This window comes from Lynx canadensis, chromosome E1, assembly GCF_007474595.2.
Source record: "Lynx canadensis isolate LIC74 chromosome E1, mLynCan4.pri.v2, whole genome shotgun sequence".
Taxonomy (NCBI): Eukaryota; Metazoa; Chordata; class Mammalia; order Carnivora; family Felidae; genus Lynx; species Lynx canadensis.
The window spans coordinates 14233400-14255700 of record NC_044316.2 but is presented as its reverse complement, the minus strand read 5'-3'; the positions used below and the strand labels follow the sequence as shown (position 1 = coordinate 14255700).

At 41.1% G+C, this 22301-nt stretch overlaps 1 protein-coding gene and 1 non-coding gene across 3 annotated transcripts in view; one reads left to right on the top strand and one right to left on the bottom strand.

Moving 5' to 3' along the window:
* The window catches only part of SMG6 (SMG6 nonsense mediated mRNA decay factor), a 230319-nt gene that overhangs the window by 94675 nt on the left and 113343 nt on the right, over nucleotides 1–22301 (bottom strand). For both annotated transcript variants that reach the window (XM_030296755.2, XM_030296756.2), the window contains exon 13: nucleotides 19131–19332. In XM_030296755.2, the coding sequence (XP_030152615.1) occupies nucleotides 19131–19332 (202 nt within the window). The remainder of the gene's footprint in view (nucleotides 1–19130; nucleotides 19333–22301) is intronic.
* LOC115501963 lies at nucleotides 3374–3479 on the top strand. Its single transcript, XR_003965003.1, has one exon. It is a non-coding gene; the product is annotated as a U6 spliceosomal RNA (small nuclear RNA).

Genomic DNA, 22301 nt, shown 5'->3' with positions numbered 1-22301 from the left:
AAAGTTAATATTCTGTGTATGTATGTTCGCAAGAATGGTTACCACACCGTTATTAGCAATCGTTTCTGGAAGGGAAAGAGGGGCTGGTATTCTCATTTTCTACAGTTCTATATGATTTTAATATTATTTCAGAGAGCATGGATTACTTCTGTAATTAACAAGTAAGGACAGTCTGCCTTCTGTTTCTCAGCATGAGATGAAGTAGGTGGTACTGGACTAGTCCTCCCACCATAAACAACTATAAAATATCTGAGGCAGCTGTTTGTAGGCAGTGAACAACAGGCAGTGCAAAACTGTGATCCCTAAAACACCAAACCCATGGAGAAAGAGTTCAGATCTGTGGTTATCAGAGGTAGGGGTAGGGAGAGGGTGACTAGAGGGAGGTGGCCAAAAGGTACCAACTTCCAGTTATAAGACAAGTAGTAGGGATATAACGTACAGCACAATGACTACAGCTAACACTGCCGTATGATACATCACAAGGAGAAATTTTTCTTCTTTGCTTTTCATTGTGTCTGTAGGAGAGCATGGATATTAACTAAACTCACTGTGGTAATCATTTTAAAATATACGCAAATCAAACCATCGTGCTGCATACCTTAAACATGTACAATGATGTACGTCAATTAGTTCTCAATAAACTGGGAGAAAAAACACTAGAAATATTTTTTTATGATTAAAGTCTGTTCCCCTTTCATGAGGGGGGAAAAAAAGGCTGTGACCTCTGAGAGAAGAAAAACTCACAAAATGATCTCTTGATCACTTAGTCCTCTGCTTGGGAATAATTTTCCAACCATGATACAGAAAGCTGAATCCCAAGGAAATTATGGTGGTCCTGTTGAGTTGAGGAGGCAGAGGCAGAATTTCAGGTAGCTGAAGGGGCCAGAATCAGCAAGTAGGGAAATGGACAGGAAGAAGTTATACAAAGAAAGAGCATGAAACACATGTGAGAATCTTCAGTGAATAATGGGGTGAAGGCTGGACTGTACCTATGCAGCCAAGACCACCAGGGGCTGACCAGAAGGCAGCTGCTACAGGGTTGAGAGTGGAACAGAAAGATGTTAGAGATCCAACAGTGTAGAAATAGCACTGCCTTAGGACAGAGGAGCTGGGAGTTCCAAAACCGCCAGAGTAGAGAGGTTTTAACACCTTGTTAACATGCCCTGGCAACCAGCTCAATCTCCAGAGAGGCCACACCCTAGAGTGGGAGCTAACCTAAATTTGCATTAATTAGATCCTAAAACCCAGACTAAAACAAAATCTGCAGGGAAGACAGGGCTTGGAGGTTGACTATCACCACATTGCTGGGGCTTGGGGACATCCTAGGTTCCTAAGTAGCTGCCCTAATAATATGTAAAAAAACCAAGCATACAGAAGTTCAAGACGATCAAGCAGTGATGTAATTGCCTTTTTAAGGAAAAACAAACAAACAAAAAAAACCCTCCCGCCCAAAAAACCAATACTCTCCAGAAGAAGGTAACAAGATCCAGAATCTAACAAATTAGCCAGTGCCAATGACTATAAACAAAACCCACTAGACACAAAGAAACAGGTAAATGCAATCTACATTCAACAGAAATTGAATGTGAGATGGCCTACATGTTGGAATTGATAGGCAAAGACTAAAACAGCTATTATAAACAAGTCCAAAGTATTAATAAGATGTTCAAAGAATTAAAGGGAAATATGGCCTTAATGAGTAAACCAATAGAAAATGTCAGCCAAGAAAAGTAATTATCAAAAAGAACCAAGTAGAAATTCTTAAACTGAAAATTCTTAAACTGAAAAGTAGTGAAATAAAGAGTTCACTCGATAAGTTTTACATTATATTGAAAATGGAAAAGAAACAATCCATGAACTTAAAAAGACAGATCAATAGAAACTAAGTAATTGGAAGACTAGAGAGAAAAAACACTAAAGATAAATAGAGACTCCAGGTCATGATCTCCAGGTTCATGGGTTTCAGCACCACAGAGGGCTCTGTGGTGACAACTCAGAGCCTGGAGCCTGCTTCGGATTCTGTGTCTCCCTCTCTCTCTGCCCTTCTGTCTCTCACGCTCTGTCTCTCTCTCTCTCAAAAATAAACATTAAAAATTTAAGGGGCCCCTGGGTGGCTCAGTCGGTTAAGTGTCCAACGTCAGCTCAGGTCATGATCTCATGGTCCATGGGTTCAAGTCCCACGTTGGTCTCTGTGCTGACAGCTCAGAGCCTGGAGCCCGCTTCGGATTCTGTCTCCCTCTCTCTCTGCCCTCTCCCACTAGCGCGCTCTCTCTCTCAAAAATAAACATTTTTTGAAATTAAAAAAAAGATAGAGCCTCACAAATGTGTGCGACTATCTAAAAATTTCTAACATATACATAATAGGAATTCCAGAAAGAGAAGACAGGGTAAGTAGGGCAGAAAAAAGAATAATGACTGGAAGATACCCTGAATTTGATGAAAAACACCAACTTACAGATCCAAAAAGGTCACTGAACATTAAGCAGGATTCATGTAAAAAGAACTACACCTGTGCACATCTCAACCAAACTTCTGAAAACCAAAGATAAAAAGAAAATATTCAAAGCAGCCTCCCCCCACAAGATACATTATACAAAGAGGCATATGAATGCTGACTTCTCACGAGAAAACAGTGGGTGCCAGGTAATAAGAGAACCACATTTCAAAGATGCTGAAAGAAAAAAACTTCAATCCAGAATTCTATATCCAGTTTTTTAAAAAATCCTTCAGAACCAAAGATAAAAAAGAGAGAGAGAGAGAGAGAGAGAGGCATTTTTAGCTAAACAAAAGCTACAGGAATTTGTCACCAGCCACCTGCTTGTGTCCTATAGGCTCAAGAGAAATAATTATCAGCTGGAAACTTGGATCTACTGAAAAGAATGAAGAGCACCAGTAAATAAGTAGATAAATAGAAAAGTCTGTATTTTCTTTTTGTTTGTAATTTACTTAAAAGAAAACTAAGTAAAAATAATAATAGGGTATGGTAGGATTCATACCATATGAAAAGTCAAACAGAAGACAATCACACTAACCAAGAGAGAATGGGTAAATGGAATTATACTGTTTAAAGATTGCTACATTTGTTTTTGTTTTTTAATTTTTTAATGTTTATTTATTTGAGAGAGAGAGAGAGAGTGCACAAGCAGGGGAGGGACAGAGAGAGAAGGAGACACAGAATCCAAAGCAGGCTCCAGGTTCTGAGCTGTCAGCACAGAGCCCAATGCAGGGTGCGAACCCACGAACTGTGAGATCGTGACCTGGGCTCAACCAACTGAGCCACCCAGGCGCCCCAAGATTGTTACATTTGTAAAGTGCAAAGCAGGAAACAAGAAGAACAGGTGTGTAGGTGTGAAGTGTAAAAAGGTACAATACTGTGCTTGTTTCCACAGCACATGTACTAATACTGGAACGAAACAGAGAAGATCGGCATGGCCCCTGCGCAAGGATTACACACAATTCGTGAAGCGTTTCATATTTTTATATTTCCATACCCACTTCTCCCCATGTGTCTCCTCCCCAAACATCTCCATGAATCTCCCCTGCACCCTCTGCCTTATTGCTACCCATCATGCAACCTTACAGTTGCCATTTTACTGCCTTTTTAAAACTATTCAACAGAAACCAGGTGCCTTCAGAGGCTCTCTGATAAAGCACAGCCTGGAGCCTGCTTCAGATTCTGTGTCTCCCTCTCTCTCTGCCCTTCCCCCCGCTCGTGCACTGTCTCTCTCGCTTTGTCTCTTTCAAAAATAAATAAACATTAAAATTAAAACAAAAACAAAACAAAAAACAGAAAAGGTGATAATCCTTAAAGGAAAATCTTAAAAAACTGAATTTTATCAAAATTAAAAACATTCGCTTTCCAAGATTCTGTCTTAAAAAAAAAAAAAAGCTAGCCATACACAGTGGAAAAAAATATTCACAGGACACCTATCTGACAAGGACTTGTGCACAGAATACACAAGGAACTTTTACCACTCTAAGAAAACATCAATATCCCAAATTTTAAAAATGGGCTATAGATTTGGCCATTTCTCAAATGAGGATGAAGTACTAACAAACCACATGAAAAGATGCTCATCATTAATTACACAAATGCCAACAAAACTACCATAAGACCCTGTCACACTTTACTAGAATGGCTAAAACTCTAAAGACCAGAAATACCAAATGTTGGCAAGGATCTGAAACAACTGGAATTCTCAGGCATGGCTAGTGACAGTATAACCTGGTACAATCACTTTGGAAAACAGTTTGGTAGTTTCCTTGAAGTTTATCATTTGACTGAGCAATTCTACTTCTAGCTATTTGCCCCCAGAGAAATGAAAACATTATGTCCACAAAAAGACTTGTACATTTGTTCACAGCATCTTTATTCATAACAGCCAAAAACTAAAAACCCAAATGTGTCTGAGCCCAAAGTGAATGAATAAACAGAATGTGATATATCCATATAATGGAATACTACTCCTCAATAAAGGGAATGAATTGCTAGAAGAACACAACATGGATGAATCTCATAGATATGCTGAGTGAAAGAACAAAGACATAAAAGCATATACTTTATGATTCCACTTATATGAAATTCTAAAATAGACAAAACTAATCTTTAATAAGAATAATTAGATCAGTGGTTGCCTAGGATGGGGAGTTGGACTGAGGAGATTAACTGTAAAGGGGCACTTAAGGAACATTTTCGGGGATGGAGACATTCTGTATTTTGATTGGGGTGGTCATTACACAGGGATATATATACTATCAATACATTCGAATGTATGATTTTATTGTATGTAAATTATACATAACCAAGTTGACTAATAAAAGTAAAAGTATTATCAATAAAGATTACTTTTTTCAGATATCTAAAATTATGAAGTAAAAACAATATTCTTTTACATATATGAGAAGTACATTAAAGAAAATAAAGGGTGGGGCAGGAAGTATAGAGGCAGAAGTTTATGTCAATAGCAAAGTCCTCTCTCTAGGTATCATACTTTTTCTTCTTACCTGTTTCAAATTTATTTTTTATTATGGCCCATATTCATTAAGTCTTGAGCCAAAGATGGTTTATATGTATGCATATAGATAGGTAGGCAAACTTCCATTGCTGACCTTCAGGTTTTTATGCATCAGTTACCCCCATCAGCCAAATCTATGAATCCCTGTTCATCTACAAACAATCCTGGCGACAAAGTTTGTAGCCCAGGACGTTGTCCCAATTTTTTGGTCCTTACAAGTTGCACTATCACTACTCTTAGATTTTTTTTTGTCCTCGGACACCCTTCCAAAATGATGTAGATCATCCTTTGCATATATTCAGTCCCTCTTAGAGAACACTCAAGGGTTTGCCAAAAATAAATCAAGTTCTCTCTCCCAAGACTCATATTCTAGACACTCAGGTACTTTTGGACTCCAGGGCATTCCAAGATTTGAAGAACATCCAACACAGAGAGAAAGAAGTATGTAAATTCATTCTGAACATCCATTCTCCTCATGTGAACTTTTCCTTCTTTGTTCATTTTCAAGAACTATTATGGGAGATCAGGTAATATCCCTAAACCAGGTCAAAAATTCCCAAGCTCATGGTGAGGAGTCAAGCTCCAAGTGAAAATAAAAGAACTGTCAAAGTTATGAAGAGAACTGAAGGTACTAACAATTGTTTGTTCACCACTGTATTACTGCATTTTTATTCAATTAAGAGTGTGTGCGACTTGCTTGGATTTGATTCCTTCATTCTTACCTGTGTCATCCTGGGCAAGTTCTTTCATAAAGTTCAAATTCCCATGGGGCTTTTGTGACATTTAAATGAGATAATGTAAAGCATTAAAACAGTATCTAGCACATGAGAGACACTCCTTAAAAGTCAGATGGTTCCCTCAGGGTCCTCTTGGGAAAAGAAATCCAGACATGTGACTCTTCATATATACTCAGGAAAAACATATTTATAGCATTCTGAATATAACTTCTTTCTGAAGAGCTCAGAAAGCTGTCTGGCAACATGGAGGCAAAGTATATGCACTCTCAGGTAATATGCCCTACATTCCAAAGTTAAAGATAGAATGAGGAAGACTTTTTTTTAAATTTTTTTTAATGTTTATTTATTCTTGAGACAGAGACAGAGTGTGAACAGGGGAGGGGCAGAGAGAGAGGGAGACACAGAATCTGAAACAGGCTCCAGGCTCTGAGCTGTCAGCACAGAGCCCGACGCGGGGCTCGAACTCACGGACTGTGAGATCATGACCTGAACGAAGCCAAGACGCTCAACCGACTGAGCCACCCAGGTGCCCCGAGGAAGACTATTTATAACAGAAATCTTTATTATTTTTACCTGGGCCCAAATCTTTGCCTGATAACTACAACCTTGGAAGCTACCAAGTTCCTAAAAACCAGTGGTTCTCAAAGTGTGGAACCCAAACCATCGGCATCACCTGGGAACTTGTTAGAAATGCAATTTTTCCACCTTTTTTCCTCTCAAACAATCAAAAAAACACTGGGGATTGGGTCCAGCAACTGCGTATTTTAACAAGCCCTTCAGGTGATTGTGATGAATGCTAAAGTTTAAGAATTACAGAAAAGAACACCTACTCATGACCTATCCACAGCATGAACGTAAGGTAGTCGAGTTCAACAGAGCCCGTTTGGAGAATGAGATTTGTAATTTGTAAATTAGGGAGTAACTAATAAATCTGAAAATAAATCTGAAAATCTGGAGTAAATGGAAGTAGTAATCAGTAATTCTATAAATTTAAAAGTAATTCGTAAAGAGGTGAGAGACAGCACAAAAAAGGTGAGGGAGGGCAAAAATGAGGTAGGCAGAGATATACACGATACAAATGGTTAGTGCCAAGGGGCCACTGGTGGAATGAATCATTAAATAAAGCAAGCCATCGAGGTATTTACTGCACTTACAGTGAGAAGGGGAAAAAGTTTTACAACATTTGCTAGATAGAAACCAGAGGACTTCTCAAAATACCATACAATTTTACCTAGTTTATACCCATCTCAAGGGCTCCTTCAATTAAATAGGCAAAACAGAAAAGGAAGTAGATACAGTTCACAGTTTATTCTAAATATCTGGCTGGACATGATTTTTCTTTAGATGTCTATGGACTGATAGGGAAGTATGAGGAGAAACTGACTCAAAGGGTGAAAACAAACAAAAGATCTAATCTAGCATGGTGTGACAAAGGGACATCCATGTTCTTATTACCTAAAAAATAGAATGCTGTGCCTCTCCAAGTATCCAAAAGTTCTCATCTCATTCAATATACAGAGAAAACACCTCCTGTACAAGGGTAACCAAAGAAAAGTTCAAAAGTTATTCATACACAGCTACTGCAAAACATTAAGAAAAAAATGGGTGATGGGGTGCCTGGGTGGCTCAGTCGGTTGAGCGTCTGACTTTGGCTCAGGTCATGATCTCGCGGTTTGTGGGTTTGAGCCCCACTGTGCTGACAGCTCAGAGCCTAGAGCCTGGAGCCTGATTCAGATTCTGTGTCTTCTCCTTTCTCTGCCCCTCCCATGCTCATGCTCTCTCTCTCTCTCTCTCTCTCTCTCTCTCTAATAAATAAACATTTAAAAAAAAAAGAAAAAAGAAAAAATGGGTGAATATTCTAATAGTAAAATGGGCAAAGAACATAAGGCAGTTTATAAGAAATATAATACCAATCATATAACCAATAAGCATAATACTTTTAGAACCAACCCTATTGGTAATCAAAGAAGGAAAATCAAAACAATGAAATATCATCTTTTGTCCATCTCTGGCAAAGTCAGGAAAAATTAAACCATTCAACCTTGATGAGGAAGCTAGAAAATAAATACTCTTATATTCTGCAGTTTACATGGCATACAACCTTTTTTTGGAGGGCAATGTAGCATTATTTATCAAGTCTTAAAAATCTGCATACCCTCCTTGACCTAGTAATTGTACTTCAAAAATGAACAAAAGGTGTATATAAAGACTTCTGCCTGAGAAGGCATCATTTATAAAACTGAAAAGTCAGTAACTTCCCAAAATGTCCAATGGTTGAGGACTCAGCAAATATTATGGTATGTCCACGCCAGTTAATATAACACAGTCGTTAAAATTCATGTTATAGGTGAACATGGAAACATATGCAGAATATATTTATTGCTAAGTGAACAAAGTGGATTACAAAACAGTATATATATGGTTTGATCCTATTTCTGCTAAAAAGCAAAAAGAGTTCACGTATGTCTGTCTGTCTGTCCATCTATCCAACCAGAAGGATCACAGAGTCTTTTCTTTCCCTTATTGATAATCTTGATTTTTCTAGTATTTCTAAGATGAACACCTATTTTATAATACAAAGAGAGGTTATTTTTGTAAAAAAAACAAAACACTTAAAAACTATAGACCTCAGAGTTAAATAATTCTACTTCCAATATCTCAACTGAAGTGCCCAAACTGAATACACAGAATAGCTCCTCCATATGCCTTGTGATCCCTCCTTTGTCTACTGTGTTTGCTGCTATGGTTGTGGTATCCAGAATGGTGCCTGATGCATGGCAGACAGTCAATAGCTCTTAAATGAGAAAATGCCATCCATCTCCCATAAATCATAAAGAATTACTGCCAGATGGATAGAAGACAACTGGAAGCAGGTCATTAAGAGCCAATTGACAGCCTGCATTCCTAACAAATCCACTTTTATTTTCTATTTTTTAAGAAATCAACTTAAAAAAAATTCATTTGATGTCAGTATGTAGATATGGAATTGATTTTTTAAGGTGCTGGTTTGTTTGTTTAGAGTGTGTGTGCATGTGAGCAGGGAGAGAGAGCAGGCAGAGAGAGACAGAGAGAGAGAATCCCAAGCAGGCTCCATGCTGTCAGCATGGAGTCTGACACGAGGCTTGATCTCGGGAGCCACAAGATCATGACTGGAGCCAAAGTCAAGAGCTGGACGCTTCACTGAGTGAGCCACTCAGGCGCCCCTGGAACTGATTTTTGTATACTGACTTTATGATCAATCAACTTTGCTAAATTCACTTAATCCTATTAATTTATCCTTAGTTTCTTTCAGATTTTCTAAGTATTCATCACATTATCTGCAAATAAAGACAACTTTTTTTTCCCTTTCCAATCACCTTTTTTTTTTTTCAACGTTTATTTTATTTTTATTTTTGGGACAGAGAGAGACAGAGCATGAACGGGGGAGGGGCAGAGAGAGAGGGAGACACAGAATCTGAAACAGGCTCCAGGCTCTGAGCCATCAGCCCAGAGCCCGACGCGGGGCTCGAACTCACGGACCGCGAGATCGTGACCTGGCTGAAGTCGGACGCTTAACCGACTGCGCCACCCAGGCGCCCCTCCAATCACCTTTTTAATACTTTCCTTTTCCTGCCTTCCTGTACTGGCTAGGACCTCCAACATAAACTGAATGTAACTGATAATTACTACCCTTGTGTTGTTCTATTTCTAGACCGGCTTGGTGGCTATATAGTTCCTTACTTCGAATTCTTTTTGTTTAATGTATTTCCACATGTATATTTCATAATTAAAAAGGTTCAAAAAGAAAAAGAAAGTAGCGGCAGAAGTAAACAATGAAGAGACTGGCAAAATTCTCCAGTATGGAAGGGTATGTTAGTTTCCTATTGCTGCAATACAATGTATTACCTTACAGTTCTAAAGGTCAGAGATCCTAACATCAAGGTGTTCACAGGGTGTTGTCAGTTTTGTCAGTCGACGTGTTGACAGTGTTCTTTCTGGAGGCTCTGCAGGAGAATATGCTTCCCTGCCTTTTCTAGCATCTAGAGGCCACCTGCATTCCTTGGCTCACGGTCCTTTCCCCCATGTTCAAGGCCAGCAGTATACTGTCTCCAAATCCCTCTCTCTAGACCACTAGTTCCATCATCACATCTCCTTTTTCTGACTCTTGACACCCCTGCCTCCTTATAAGGACCCTTATGATTACATTAATCAACCTCGGAAACCTAGGATCATCTTCCCACCTCAAGACCCTTAATCACACCTGCAAAGGCATTTTTGCCTTGTAAGGTAACACTGAACAGGTTTCAGGAATTAAGACGTGGACCATCTTTAAGGGGCCATTATTCTGTCTACCACAAAGTGTGAGGACATGGGGGCAGAGGCAGAATGCCACTTGGCAGCTTTTTCACCACTATAAATCAGTACCACTCACAATCAGCAGTTCAGACAGGCTCAAGGGAAACTACCATACTAAATGGGAGGTGACCAGAGAGTAGAATTTCTTGACATGGTAGGCTACAGCTCCAAGGAGGAGGTCAGAAACTGTCATATCATTTATTTGAAACAGAAATCAGACAGAGGAAACAGCTCTGGTATAGTAGCTCCACTATATACAGAATAGATAATGTAGAAAATAAATTAATTTGTTAAGATTGTATACCACCTGACTTCCTCCCCACTCTCTTCAGGGTGGTGACTTGGTAATATAAACTTCTACCAACCAGTTGTAGAGTTGAGAAGGAGATTCTAAAGAGTATTTGTAGACAAAGAAGGAATCACATAAGAATCAACATAACCTATTTTGGAGCAAATATGAGATCTGAAGAAACCTTTCTTTCTTCAAAGAAATATAAATGGCCAGAATCAGACTGTAGAAATCCAAGTTGGGGTCTATGAAAGGAGTGTACCACAGTTTGTGGGAGGAAATGTAAAATGAAGAAAAAGATATTCTTATATCTGATGTTTAAAATCATAGACATTGTGAAGTATGATAAAAGAAAAATGACAAAACAAAGGCAGATTAAAGGGACCTGGAGAAAAGGCAGGCAAAAATATAAAGGTTATAGGATAAGACGGGGAAATAATGTAAAAGAACATATAATGCAATAGCAGTCTTAAAAACCAAATTAGAAGCAGTGAAAAGTAGAATCAGCATTATAAAAATCCGAATCAATTACAGAAAGGATAAACTTGAGAAGCTCTTTGGGGATGCAGCGGCAAAGCAAAATGAGATTACAATGATGACAGAAAGAGATGTAGAAGACAACGAAGAAAATAATAAACATAATATTAGCAAATAAGGACACAAGAAATGAAAACTTTTCTAGTCCAAAGACAGAACTGTATCTGCTTATTAAAAAGCTTGTTTTGGGGCACCTGGGTGGCTCAGTCAGTTAAGCTTCTGACTTCGGCTCAGGTCACAATCTCATGGTTCGTGAGTTCGAGCCCCACATGGGGCTTTGTGCTGACAGCTCAGACCCTGGAGCCTGCTTCAGATTCGGTGTCTCCCTTTCTCTCTGCCATCCCTCTCCTGCTCATGCTTTCGCTTTCTCTCTCTCTCTCTCTCTCTCAAAAATAAACATTAAAACATTAAAAAAAAAAAAGCTTGTTTTGGGGGTGTCTGGGTGGCTAGGTTGGTTAAATGTCCGACTCTTGATATCAGCTCAGGTCATGATCTCATGGTTGTAAGATCGAACCCCACCTCAGGCTCCCAGGCTGAGCATGAAGCCTGCTTGGGATTCTCTCTCTCCCTCTCTCTCTGCCCCTCCCCTGCTTGCACATGCTCTCTCTCTCCCCCTCAAAATAAAACAATTAACTTAAAAAAATAAATAAAAAGGTAAATACCAAATTGTTAACAGCAGTTATCCCTGGAGTGTAGTCTTTGACTTTAAATATTTTTGTGAATCATCTGATTCCTTTGCATAAGTATGTGTATTACTACTACATTTTATAAAAGTCACCTTAATGTTTAAAAAGCATCCATGTCATCTTTGATGAAAACATTCCTCAATTGAATAACATTTGAATAACAGGTGAATCAGGACACCTGGGTGGCTCAGTCGGTTAGGCATCTGATTTTTGGCTTAGGTCATGATCTCACAGTTTGTGAGTTCAAGCCCCACGTCGGGCTCTGTGCTGACAGCTCAGAGCCTGGAGCCTGCTTCCGATTCTGTGTTTCCCTCTCTCTCTGCCCCTCACCTGCTTGCACGCTGTCTCTCTCTCAAAAATAAATAAACAGGGGCGCCTGGGTGGCACAGTCGGTTAAGCGTCCGACTTCAGCCAGGTCACGATCTCGCGGTCCGTGAGTTCGAGCCCCGCGTCAGGCTCTGGGCTGATGGCTCAGAGCCTGGAGCCTGTTTCCGATTCTGTGTCTCCCTCTCTCTCTGCCCCTCGCCCGTTCATGCTCTGTCTCTCTCTGTCCCAAAAATAAATAAACGTTGAAAAAAATAAATAATTAAATAAACATTAAAAAAAAAAAATAACAGATGAATCAAAGAACATAGTAAGAATGGAAAAGCCATAGAGTAAAAGGACTGATGGTGAGCACTGAAAACACTTAATATAAAATTAATTCTCAATAATTATTGTAAATTTAGAAATAAAATACAATTGTGTGAAAAAGAAAATACATATTGGTAAGCAGTCCTAATTTCTGTGTCTTAAGTATAGGTCAATGGTTTTGGCTTTTCAAAAATTCCTCATGTTGATACTTTGAAAATAGAAGATCAAGTATGCTTTTCAATAAATTAGTGACTGGTAGCCCTGAAAATAAATATTTTCCAGACAACCAAACAACAAAGGCAATATTTCCCCCAAAACTATGTAGATGTGTGTGCATGTACGTGGGTATACATGTATACACACACACACACACACACACACACACACACACACAAAGAGTATATAAAAAGCATTAAAAAAGAACAAAGCATATACCGTACAGTCCCAATTTTATGAAAAGAAAAGAGTAAGTACAGATATATAAGCACAAGGGGGAAAAAGACTGGAAGGATATAAACTAAACTATTAACACTATTTAATTTTACGTGGTAGTTTGCAGGTGATTTTTACTCTCTTGTGCTTTTCTATATTTTCCATTTAAAACATTTTGGGGTAATTATGTATACAATAAACATCACTCCAAAAATGTCATTGAACAAATAAACAAGGAGACAAAAGCCAGCAGTTCCAAAAGCTGGACAATTTAAGCCCCATCTTTAATCTCAACAACCTATTTTATGAATGATGAAGTTTCCTAGGCTCCTACATCCAGAAAGAAAGTAAAGATGCCTGGAAGGATGAATGGGATGTGACGTGAGACTTAAAACACTGACTTTATAATGTGACTTACAATAATTCATTCCCCAGTCAAGCCAGAGTGGCTCCAGCGGTACCTTGTTGAAAAGTTCTTCACTTAGTTCTTGGTCAGACAACATGGGGAGGAAGACAAAGAAGATCACAAAGCTTAATCTACCTGGGGATGCCAGAATAAGCACTGCTTACATCTATATATGACATAAATGCTTGGTACCATTAACTAATTAGAGCTTTAGGAAAGCTCTTTAGAGTCTAAGGAAAGAGAGGACCTGTTGCTAAACAGATCCTTGGTTAGTATTACCTAGAGCTATACAGTCACACACATGTATTTTGAAGATGATAATTAAGCTTTTTTTTACACTAAGCCACAACATGAACTCAACATCTTTCCTTTTCATCATTTCCCCAATCTGCATATAGGGTTATTGGGGTTTCAATGAGAAAGTGCAAGTAAAGAGCTTAGCACAGTGCCTGGAAAATGGTTAGTGCCTACAAAAGCTTAACTTCATAAATACTATAGTTCAGTTACTTTTCCAATCATTTAGGCACTATAATGCGGCAGAAAGGACACAGAATTTTGTTTTGCTTCCTTTCAAGATGACTATTTATTACTCCTTTAACCATAACTTACTATAGAAAATTTCATGCATATACAAAAGTAGAATACTATAATGAATTCAATGAATCCATTACTCAGATTTAATAATCAGTATTTGGCCTCGTTTTTTCATTTATACTTCTATCCACAAATTTTATTTTATTTTATTTTATTTTATTTTATTTTATTTTATTTTATTTTATTTTATTTTAGACAGAGAGAGAACACGAGCAGAGGAGAGGGGCAGAGAGAGAGACAGAGAGAGACAGAGAGACAGACAATCTTAAGCAGGCTCTTCGATCAGCAAGGAGCCTGACATAAGGCTCGGTCCCACGACCCTAGGATAATGACCTGAACCTAAATCAAGAGTCAGACACTTAACTGAGCCACCCAGGTGCCCCTATCCACAAATTATTTTGAAGCAAATCCTAGACATCAAACCATTCATTAGAACATGAGGGTTTTTTTTTTTAATTTGTTTTAATTCCTTTTTTTTTTTTAATTTTTTTTTTCAACGTTTATTTATTTTTGGGACAGAGAGAGACAGAGCATGAACGGGTGAGGGGCAGAGAGAGAGAGAGAGGGAGACACAGAATCGGAAACAGGCTCCAGGCTCTGAGCCATCAGCCCAGAGCCCGACGCGGGGCTCGAACTCACGGACCGCGAGATCGTGACCTGGCTGAAGTCGGACGCTTAACCGACTGCGCCACCCAGGCGCCCCAATTCCTTTTTTTTTTTTAAGTTTATTTACTTATTTTGAGAGGGAGGGCGGTCAGTGTCAGTCAGAAGACACTGTCAGTGCAGAGCCCAAACTCACGAACCATGAGATCATGACCTGAGCTGAAATCAAGAGTTGGATGCTTAACTTACTGAGCTACCCAGGCACCTCTTTAAATTTATTTTTGTTAAGTAAACACTATGCCCAGCATGGGATTCGAACTCACGACCCTGAGATCAAGAGTTGCATACTCCGACTGAGCCAGCCAGGCACCCCAGAACATGAAGTTTTAAAGTCCAACAGAAAAGGAAGGGCTCTAATCTTCCACTACTTTACTAGCTCCACGACCTTGGGTAAATAAATTACTTAACCTTCTGAATTTAGGCACCTAGCAGCCACACAAGTGATCTAAGATCACTTTCTTTGCCCCGGTTGGCTCTAGTTGGTTTCAACGTCTATGATGTTTCTCTCAAAATGTAACCAGCTCTACTCTACTGCTTTTACCCTCATCTGTACTCTTTATTTTACTTCTGGATAATCCCAATAGCAACTGTCTTCTAACCTCTTGCTCATCCCACACCCAGGTTTTTTTACCTTTTTTTTTTTTTTTTTAATGGCTGAATACTGAATATATCCTGCAAGATATTCAATAAATCAAAAAAGATTAAGGGTGAAGAAAGTTTGGGAAAGACTGTGAAGGCTATTCTCACAGTGTACACTATAGTAAAAGCTTCAATAAGTCTTGCAGTATTGGATTTTAACATTGCTTTACCATAACTTAAATGATTATGAAACTCTTTTTCTTTTACCTAACAACTAAGAACCTATAAAACTAGAGTTCCATATGACATGCTTAGGAAATATAATATGTTAATGCTAAGTCAGCGCTCCTGAAGCACTGCCTTCACTGGAATGCTACCAGCTCAACAAAATTTCAAGAGTTCCTCCTTAATTACAAGGTTCAAATTAACTTATGTTGCTTCTCACGTCTTCGTACACGCCACAAACTGCCTCCCAAACTAGGACGTTTGCCTTACAAGTCTGGATCTTTCTTGTTGTGTGTGCAAGACAGTATAATACAGACATGTTCAGTAAGTATCTGGTGAATGGGCATCAAGGAGGAGCCGAACACATGACCAATCTGGACCAGCAATGAAATTGCACATGTTGCTGCTACTGACAAGTCCTTGAGATGTTTTATGTTTCTTAGTATTGACCACTAGAAGCTGGAGAAAATCTCTATCTTTTAGCGTTTCTAAATGGTCAAAGTTCCTACAGATTCTCTCTGATGACACATCCATATACTAATATTCTAGGTCAGCCATGGAGATGCCTCGTATGAGTTTATCATCAGTTTTCAATCTTCTCTTGAGCCTCAGTCACCTCTTTTAAAAAAATCAAAGGGGGGGCGCCTGGGTGGCGCAGTCGGTTGAGCGTCCGACTTCAGCCAGGTCACGATCTCGCGGTCCGGGAGTTCGAGCCCCGCGTCAGGCTCTGGGCTGATGGCTCAGAGCCTGGAGCCTGCTTCTGATTCTGTGTCTCCCTCTCTCTCTGTGCCTCCCCCATTCATGCTCTGTCTCTCTCTGTCCCAAAAATAAATAAACGTTGAAAAAAAATTAAAAAAAAAAAAAAATCAAAGGGGGTAATACCTACTTGGCAGGCTTATTGTGAGAACTTCATGAAATACTATATACAAGTACCTACTCCAGGGACCAATACATGCTAGATATCCAAGAGTTGTTATTTTTCCCTGCAATGGAGAATAAGGCGGAGTGAAAAGTAAACAAAGGAAGGGAACATCTTATACAAAGTAGCTAGGGAAGACCCTCTAACAAGGTGACATTTAGAAGGGAGTGTCACCCTTACAGCCACACAGCTCTCTGCAGACACAGTGCTACACGTTAAGAGGAAAGCAAGCGCAAAGACCTTTAGACATGAGTGCTTGGCTTGTGTGAGGAACAGCAAGGATACCAATGTGACTAGAGTGTATCAGGTAGGAGGAGAGCAGTAGGAGCTGCAGTCAGAGTTAAGGGGGATGGAGTTGGTCTCAGATCATTCAGAGCGTTGCAGATGTTGTTAAAGCTTTGGCTTTTACTCTCAGTGAGAGCAGCAGCCATCAGAAGGTTTTAAACAAAGAAGTGACATGATCTCACTGATGTTTTAAAAAGATCATTCCAATTGTGGTGCTGAAAACAGACTGGGGAGCAGGAGGAAGGAGGAACTCGAGAAATTAGTCAGAAGGCATTGTAACGAGTTAACCTAGAGTGTGGTGGTAAGAAAGAGTTGTATCTGCATTTATTTTGAAGGTAAAGAAGACATGAACTGCTGATGAACTAGGTATGGAGGTGTGAGAAAAAGGAGTCAAGTATAACCCCAAGAATTTTGACACAAGCTACCCAAAAGTCAAAGCTGCCATTTACCAAAATGAGAAGAATAAAGAAAGACCAGATTTAGGGGAGAGTATGGATTTAGAGATGTTATGTCTGACATACCTATTTCACAGTCCTTGGGGTGGAGACTATCTTAGTCTCGAGCTGCCATGAGCTGCAACTGCCCTGGGGTAGCCTGTAAATCACCACTATAGGCTGAGAGCATGGACTGCTAGTTCTGTAGTCTTCTCGGGCCAGATCATATACTTATCATATGTTGCAATGTATCATATGCTGTATCATATACTGACATTACCACTGGGAGAGTTGATGAGAAGATAAGGGTCAGTACGGCTGCAGCTGGTTAGGACTCCTTCCTTGATCTGCACCAAAAACAGCTAACCCAAGAGCTGACTCCCAAAAGTACCCTCCAGAGTCCAGCTCATCTTGTGATCACAGAACAATAATACTAGGATCCCACTGCCCAAGCCATGCTTACCCAGTTTCTCTTCGAACTTACCATTTTCCACAAAGTGTAAACATTGTGTTAGCTGTCCTCAGCCTCACATACTACAACTCCCCATCATCACCCCCTTCTGAAACCGGAAGAGCAGGATTTCACTCCAACTTTTCATTGGAAAAGCATAAAATGAGTATTCTTCTTGAGAAAGAGAGGCTCCTACATTCCCAAGATCCCTATCAGTCACCCAATACACCCAAAGTATGGGTTTTTGATTCGTCAATATATTCAACCAAAGGCAATCTATGCAACAATTCTGCTATAAGGAACCACGTCACTGTTTGCAGTAAGGCAGAAATTGAGAATAGTCCCTTGGTTCAATAAAGCAAAGACTGGCTAAAGAAATCTTGGCATATAAAGGAATACTAAGTGATCATCAAAAATGATTCCATGTAAGAATACATTAAAAAATATTGAGTGAAAAAAAACAGATTACAGGGGCGCCTGGGTGGCTCAGTAGGTTAAGCGTCTGACTTCGGCTCAGGTCATGATCTCCCAGCTTGTGATTTCAAGCCCTGCATCGGGCTCTGTGCTGACAGCTCCGGGCCTGGAGTCTGCTTCCGATTCTGTGTCTCTCCCTCTCACTGTCCCTCTTCCACTCGCACTCTGTCTCCCTCTCTCTCAAAAATAAACAAACATTAGAAATTTTTTAAAAAAGGGAAAAAATCAGATTACAAACAGTATGTATAATGACCCCTAGCTTTGTACAAAAAAAGTCGTGTATGTGTGTACACTAGAAGTTAAATATGATTATGATTAGCAAAAATTAACAGTGATGTTAGCACTGGGTAAAAGGACTGCAGATAAATTTTCCTTTTTCCCTTTTTATTTGTTTTTTTTTTCTACTTGTTTACAATGAACATACACTCTTTTCTACTAAGCACATGTTTAAACATTTAAAATATTCAATACAGCAATATTTTATATTCAATACAATATCTCTCATATTCGCAGTTTATGGTTGGGATTTAGTTTTTACTGTCTGACATTTTCTGAGAAAACGCTTACCTATGTCTCTATACTTCATCTAGGTCAGAAGGCTTCCACCTAAAAAGCCGTTTGAGGACTCTTCCCCAAGGGCCTCTCCCCCAGGGGATGTGACGAGGTCAGACACAGGGTTCCCCGGCTCAGCACAGGAGACTCTGCTCCCAGGGTGTGCGGGTGCTACTCCCCCAGCCTGGCAACTGCTACGTGGGAATGCGAAGCAGAGCAGACTGCCCTACTCTCCACACCTGGCCAAAGACCCAACTGTTAAGCAGAGACTAAGAGTTCCACAGTCCCCACCAGGGCAACAGGCAACGAGCTTTGTTTTCTATAAACAGACCAGAAAAAAGTTCAGGTTAAAACACAGTCTTTAGAGGAAGAAAAATAGAAACCAGGCAGCGGGGAACGCTTCATATTCCTAAAAGCTTTTTTTGTAAGTTAACACATGGTGTCTGCTTCTCTCTAGTCACCTATTTATCACTCTCCTCCTTAGAGAAGGGAAAAAGCCCTGGCTGTTTTCCTAGTGCAGAGTTTTGTGGCTGGGGGGAAGGAGGAGAGGGGGGAGGAAGGAGGGTGCTTTAAGCATGATGCAAACCATTTGGAGCCGAGTGAGAGCACTGCCAACACAAGCTGCACTATTTAAACAAGTGAGGAAATGATCGTATATACAACATGCCAGCGAGCACACACACACACCAAAGGAAGTCGAGAGGGCTTTTTTTTTTCAGGACACAGAGCTGGATGTCAGCGGCTAAAAGGTCGATATTTTCCCTTAACACCCTTCTCAATGACTTAATCATGTTCCGTTTGCACAGAAAACTTCCCAAGAATAAAAAAGTCTGGAGAATTAAGAGGAGGGGTGAATGGGGAGGGATGTTTGGCCTGGGGCTGACCTTATCCGAGGTTTTCTCCACGTAGCAGGGGTCCTGAGGGGCAGCCAGCAAGGGGACAAAGCCCGAGAGAAGCCGATCCTCTTCCAGGATAAGAAGGGTGAGGTCATCGTCCGGGTCCTTGTACAGTGGCACCTCAGACTGATTCACCGCAGTCAATATGTTACAGAAATCAGCCAGCATCGACCACACATCCATAGCAACCCTGTGAGAAATAAGGTAAGAAAAGAAGAACAGCTCTAAAGAGGGACCAGTTAAAGTATTTTAAGCACTGCTGAGAACAGAGGTACTGGTGGCAAATGCTGTCTATGGCTGGCATCTGCCAGGAAATCTTACCCAAAAAGCTAGGGCACAAAATTGCATCCATGGCAGCAATCTGGTGGGCAAGTGTCCATCTATGCAAAGTTGAAATTGATTAGGGGGAGTTTTTAAATCCTAACCAGAGAGGAAAAAGAATTGAGAGAATCAGTTGCCTAATGCAGGTCCTGTCACCTTTCCAGACAGTGTGCCTGAGACACTTACTCAAACACACTAGACACCCAGGGCCTGAGGCAGCTCCCAGAATTCCCCCACTTCTGTCCAGCCAAGTATATGCCACAAGACAGTAACAGAACGCCAATCTCCCCTCCTCCCATACAGCCAGAGGGGCCAGTCACGCCATGGGAAGAGTCACGTGAGTTCTCCACCCCCCACTTATAATGCTTTAGAAATCTCTTCCTATATATAAGCAGGAAAACAAACAAACAAACACACAAACACAAATAGGTGAAGGGGATTAAGAGTACACTTATCTTGATGAGAGCTGAGTAATGTATACAATTGTTGAATCACTATATTGTATACTTGAAACTAATCTAACACTGTATATTAATTATATTGGAATTAAACACATACACACACACACACACACACACACACACACACACACACACACACACACCAACAAAAACCTCATTCCTGGCCTGCCAAGAGCATCCCAGGACAGTAAAGCTTCCCATGCATCCCAGCAGACGAACCAGTATCAGTGCTGTCTTGGCCATCCCACAACCCCCCACCCCCTTCTCTCATTTGTGGAAGGTTAGACACAGGATGACCAACCATTCTGGTTTGCCTGGGACTGTCCCAGTTTTCACACCCTGTGGATGCTAAGTTGTACTTCAAAAGGAGTGAGTTGCATAGGAGAATTATAATGAAAGGCTTTACAATTAGGGTCAAGAGGTGGGGTGGCAAGAGGCGAGAAGCAAAGAGAACTACGAATGAGCTACATCCTGGAATCTTCCCAGAGGAGTTACTGCGCATGAGCCAAATCTGCTAGGGAGGGGCCTCAGCCTTAAGCAATTTGTTTCTCCTGGAGACTAGGAGCCTTTGGGAGATGGCAGAAAAGAGGGCATGCAAGGGACATGCCACTGAAGGTGATGCTGGGGAAGAAAGTGGAGTAGGGTGTGGGGACTCCCTGACTGGCTCCAGGTGGAAGGAGCCTGCACTGGTTTATTTACTGTAATCACTGCACTAGGAAAAGGCAATGAAATGAAACATCTTGTTTTCAAGAGTGTCCTGGGAACCAGGCGGAACACAGCCCCATTAATCACACAACGGCACATAATCAACACACGTGTACTGCAGAAGTAACTTGCTTCACAGGCTTTGCCCAGGAAAAAGAACATGTTTGGGAAGAATCACCGGAGGGACGAGAGTTTTCTAAAGCCTTCTCTCTGCACAGACACCGACAACCAGACTCATTCACAAAGCTCCATCTTTTGGCTCAGCTGAGTTTGGCTGTCAGAAATGTTTAAATATGGAAAAAAATAAACAGTTGCAACACGTTTCTGTGCAGAGATCTGCCTGAGCCCCTTTGTGATGTAATGGGAAACGCGGCATTGAGGCTACCAGCTGTAGAATAAACAGAACTTGGAGGGTTAAAAGGAACTGAACTCTCCACGACCCCATCTGCAGAGAAGAAAATAATAAGAGGAATGATGCACTGCCCCACAGCTCTGATAGTTTATCCTCCGGTCCCGGCTGCAGAGACAAGCACCGGATGTGATAGGGCTGCTCAGGGCCGCCTCCGAGGTTAGCGCTGCCCATGGGAGACGCACAGGGAGGCTCTTCCAGCTCCCCACTTCCTCCCCCAGTGCCCTGCTGGCCACTTGAGCCCACTGCCTGAGTCCAATCCCACAGCGCTCGTGAGCTCTGGCCAACAGGCACTGCTCGGCTGCAGAGCAGCAATTTGGAAAATAAACAGGAAAGACGACAGTGAGAAGGAAGAAGGTGAAAAGTCTCCCAGCTGAATTCTTGGCTTGGGGGCCTTGGTTGGTGCTGTGCAGGTCAAGGACCCGACTGCTTCAGGACATAGTTGGGGGGTAGGGAGGTGTGGGCAGCAGCATCCCCAGTCAGGGAGAGGCAGAAGAAAATTACCCACGGCTGCCACAGTGGGAGGCCCCACATCCCTCTCTCATCCTCCCACCCCTACCATCTTGGATCCAAGACGAAGAAATATGTGGTACCATGTGGTTCTCATTACCATGCTCCCCTGTCCCCTAAGGCTCAGATAAACCAAAACTGACTCCTCCCAGAGACTGCTGGCCACCACAAGGGACCCCTGCCCACAGCTGCCTTTTGCCCATTACCACCCACCTTGTGCCAAGACCTTAAGGCTCACTGCAAAAATGAAGTGGAGGAGAGTTCCTACCCCAGTGCTGGTTTGTAAGATAGCAGCTGGTGCCAAGAGACATAGGAAGTGTCCTGAGTTCCCAACTCAGAACGAAAAAGGGGCCCAAGGGCCACGCTAGACTAAGCAGAACCAAGGGAATACACAAAATGCTTCAATGAAAGGTCATTTCTGTCCCGATCCATTCAGACTGGTCTTGTGTTTGGACTCTGATTCTGAGTAGCTGCTTTCTTCTGGTATCTCAGTGGGATTGCCCGAGATCACTTCACATTTCATCACTGGTTATCTCCTCTCTCAACTGAGCACCATGGACATGAACACACTGACTAGGCACCCATGCACCATCCGGTGACTCTCCACAGAGGGAGGGGAAGGGGAGTGGCAGGAAAACTAGTTCTAAAAGGGAGAGGTACTTAGAAAAACTAGGTGAGATGCCTGAGCTCAAAAGCTAAGATATTTGCAAAAGGATGAGGTAATTCCTGGAACCTGGGCATCATCACCTCAGC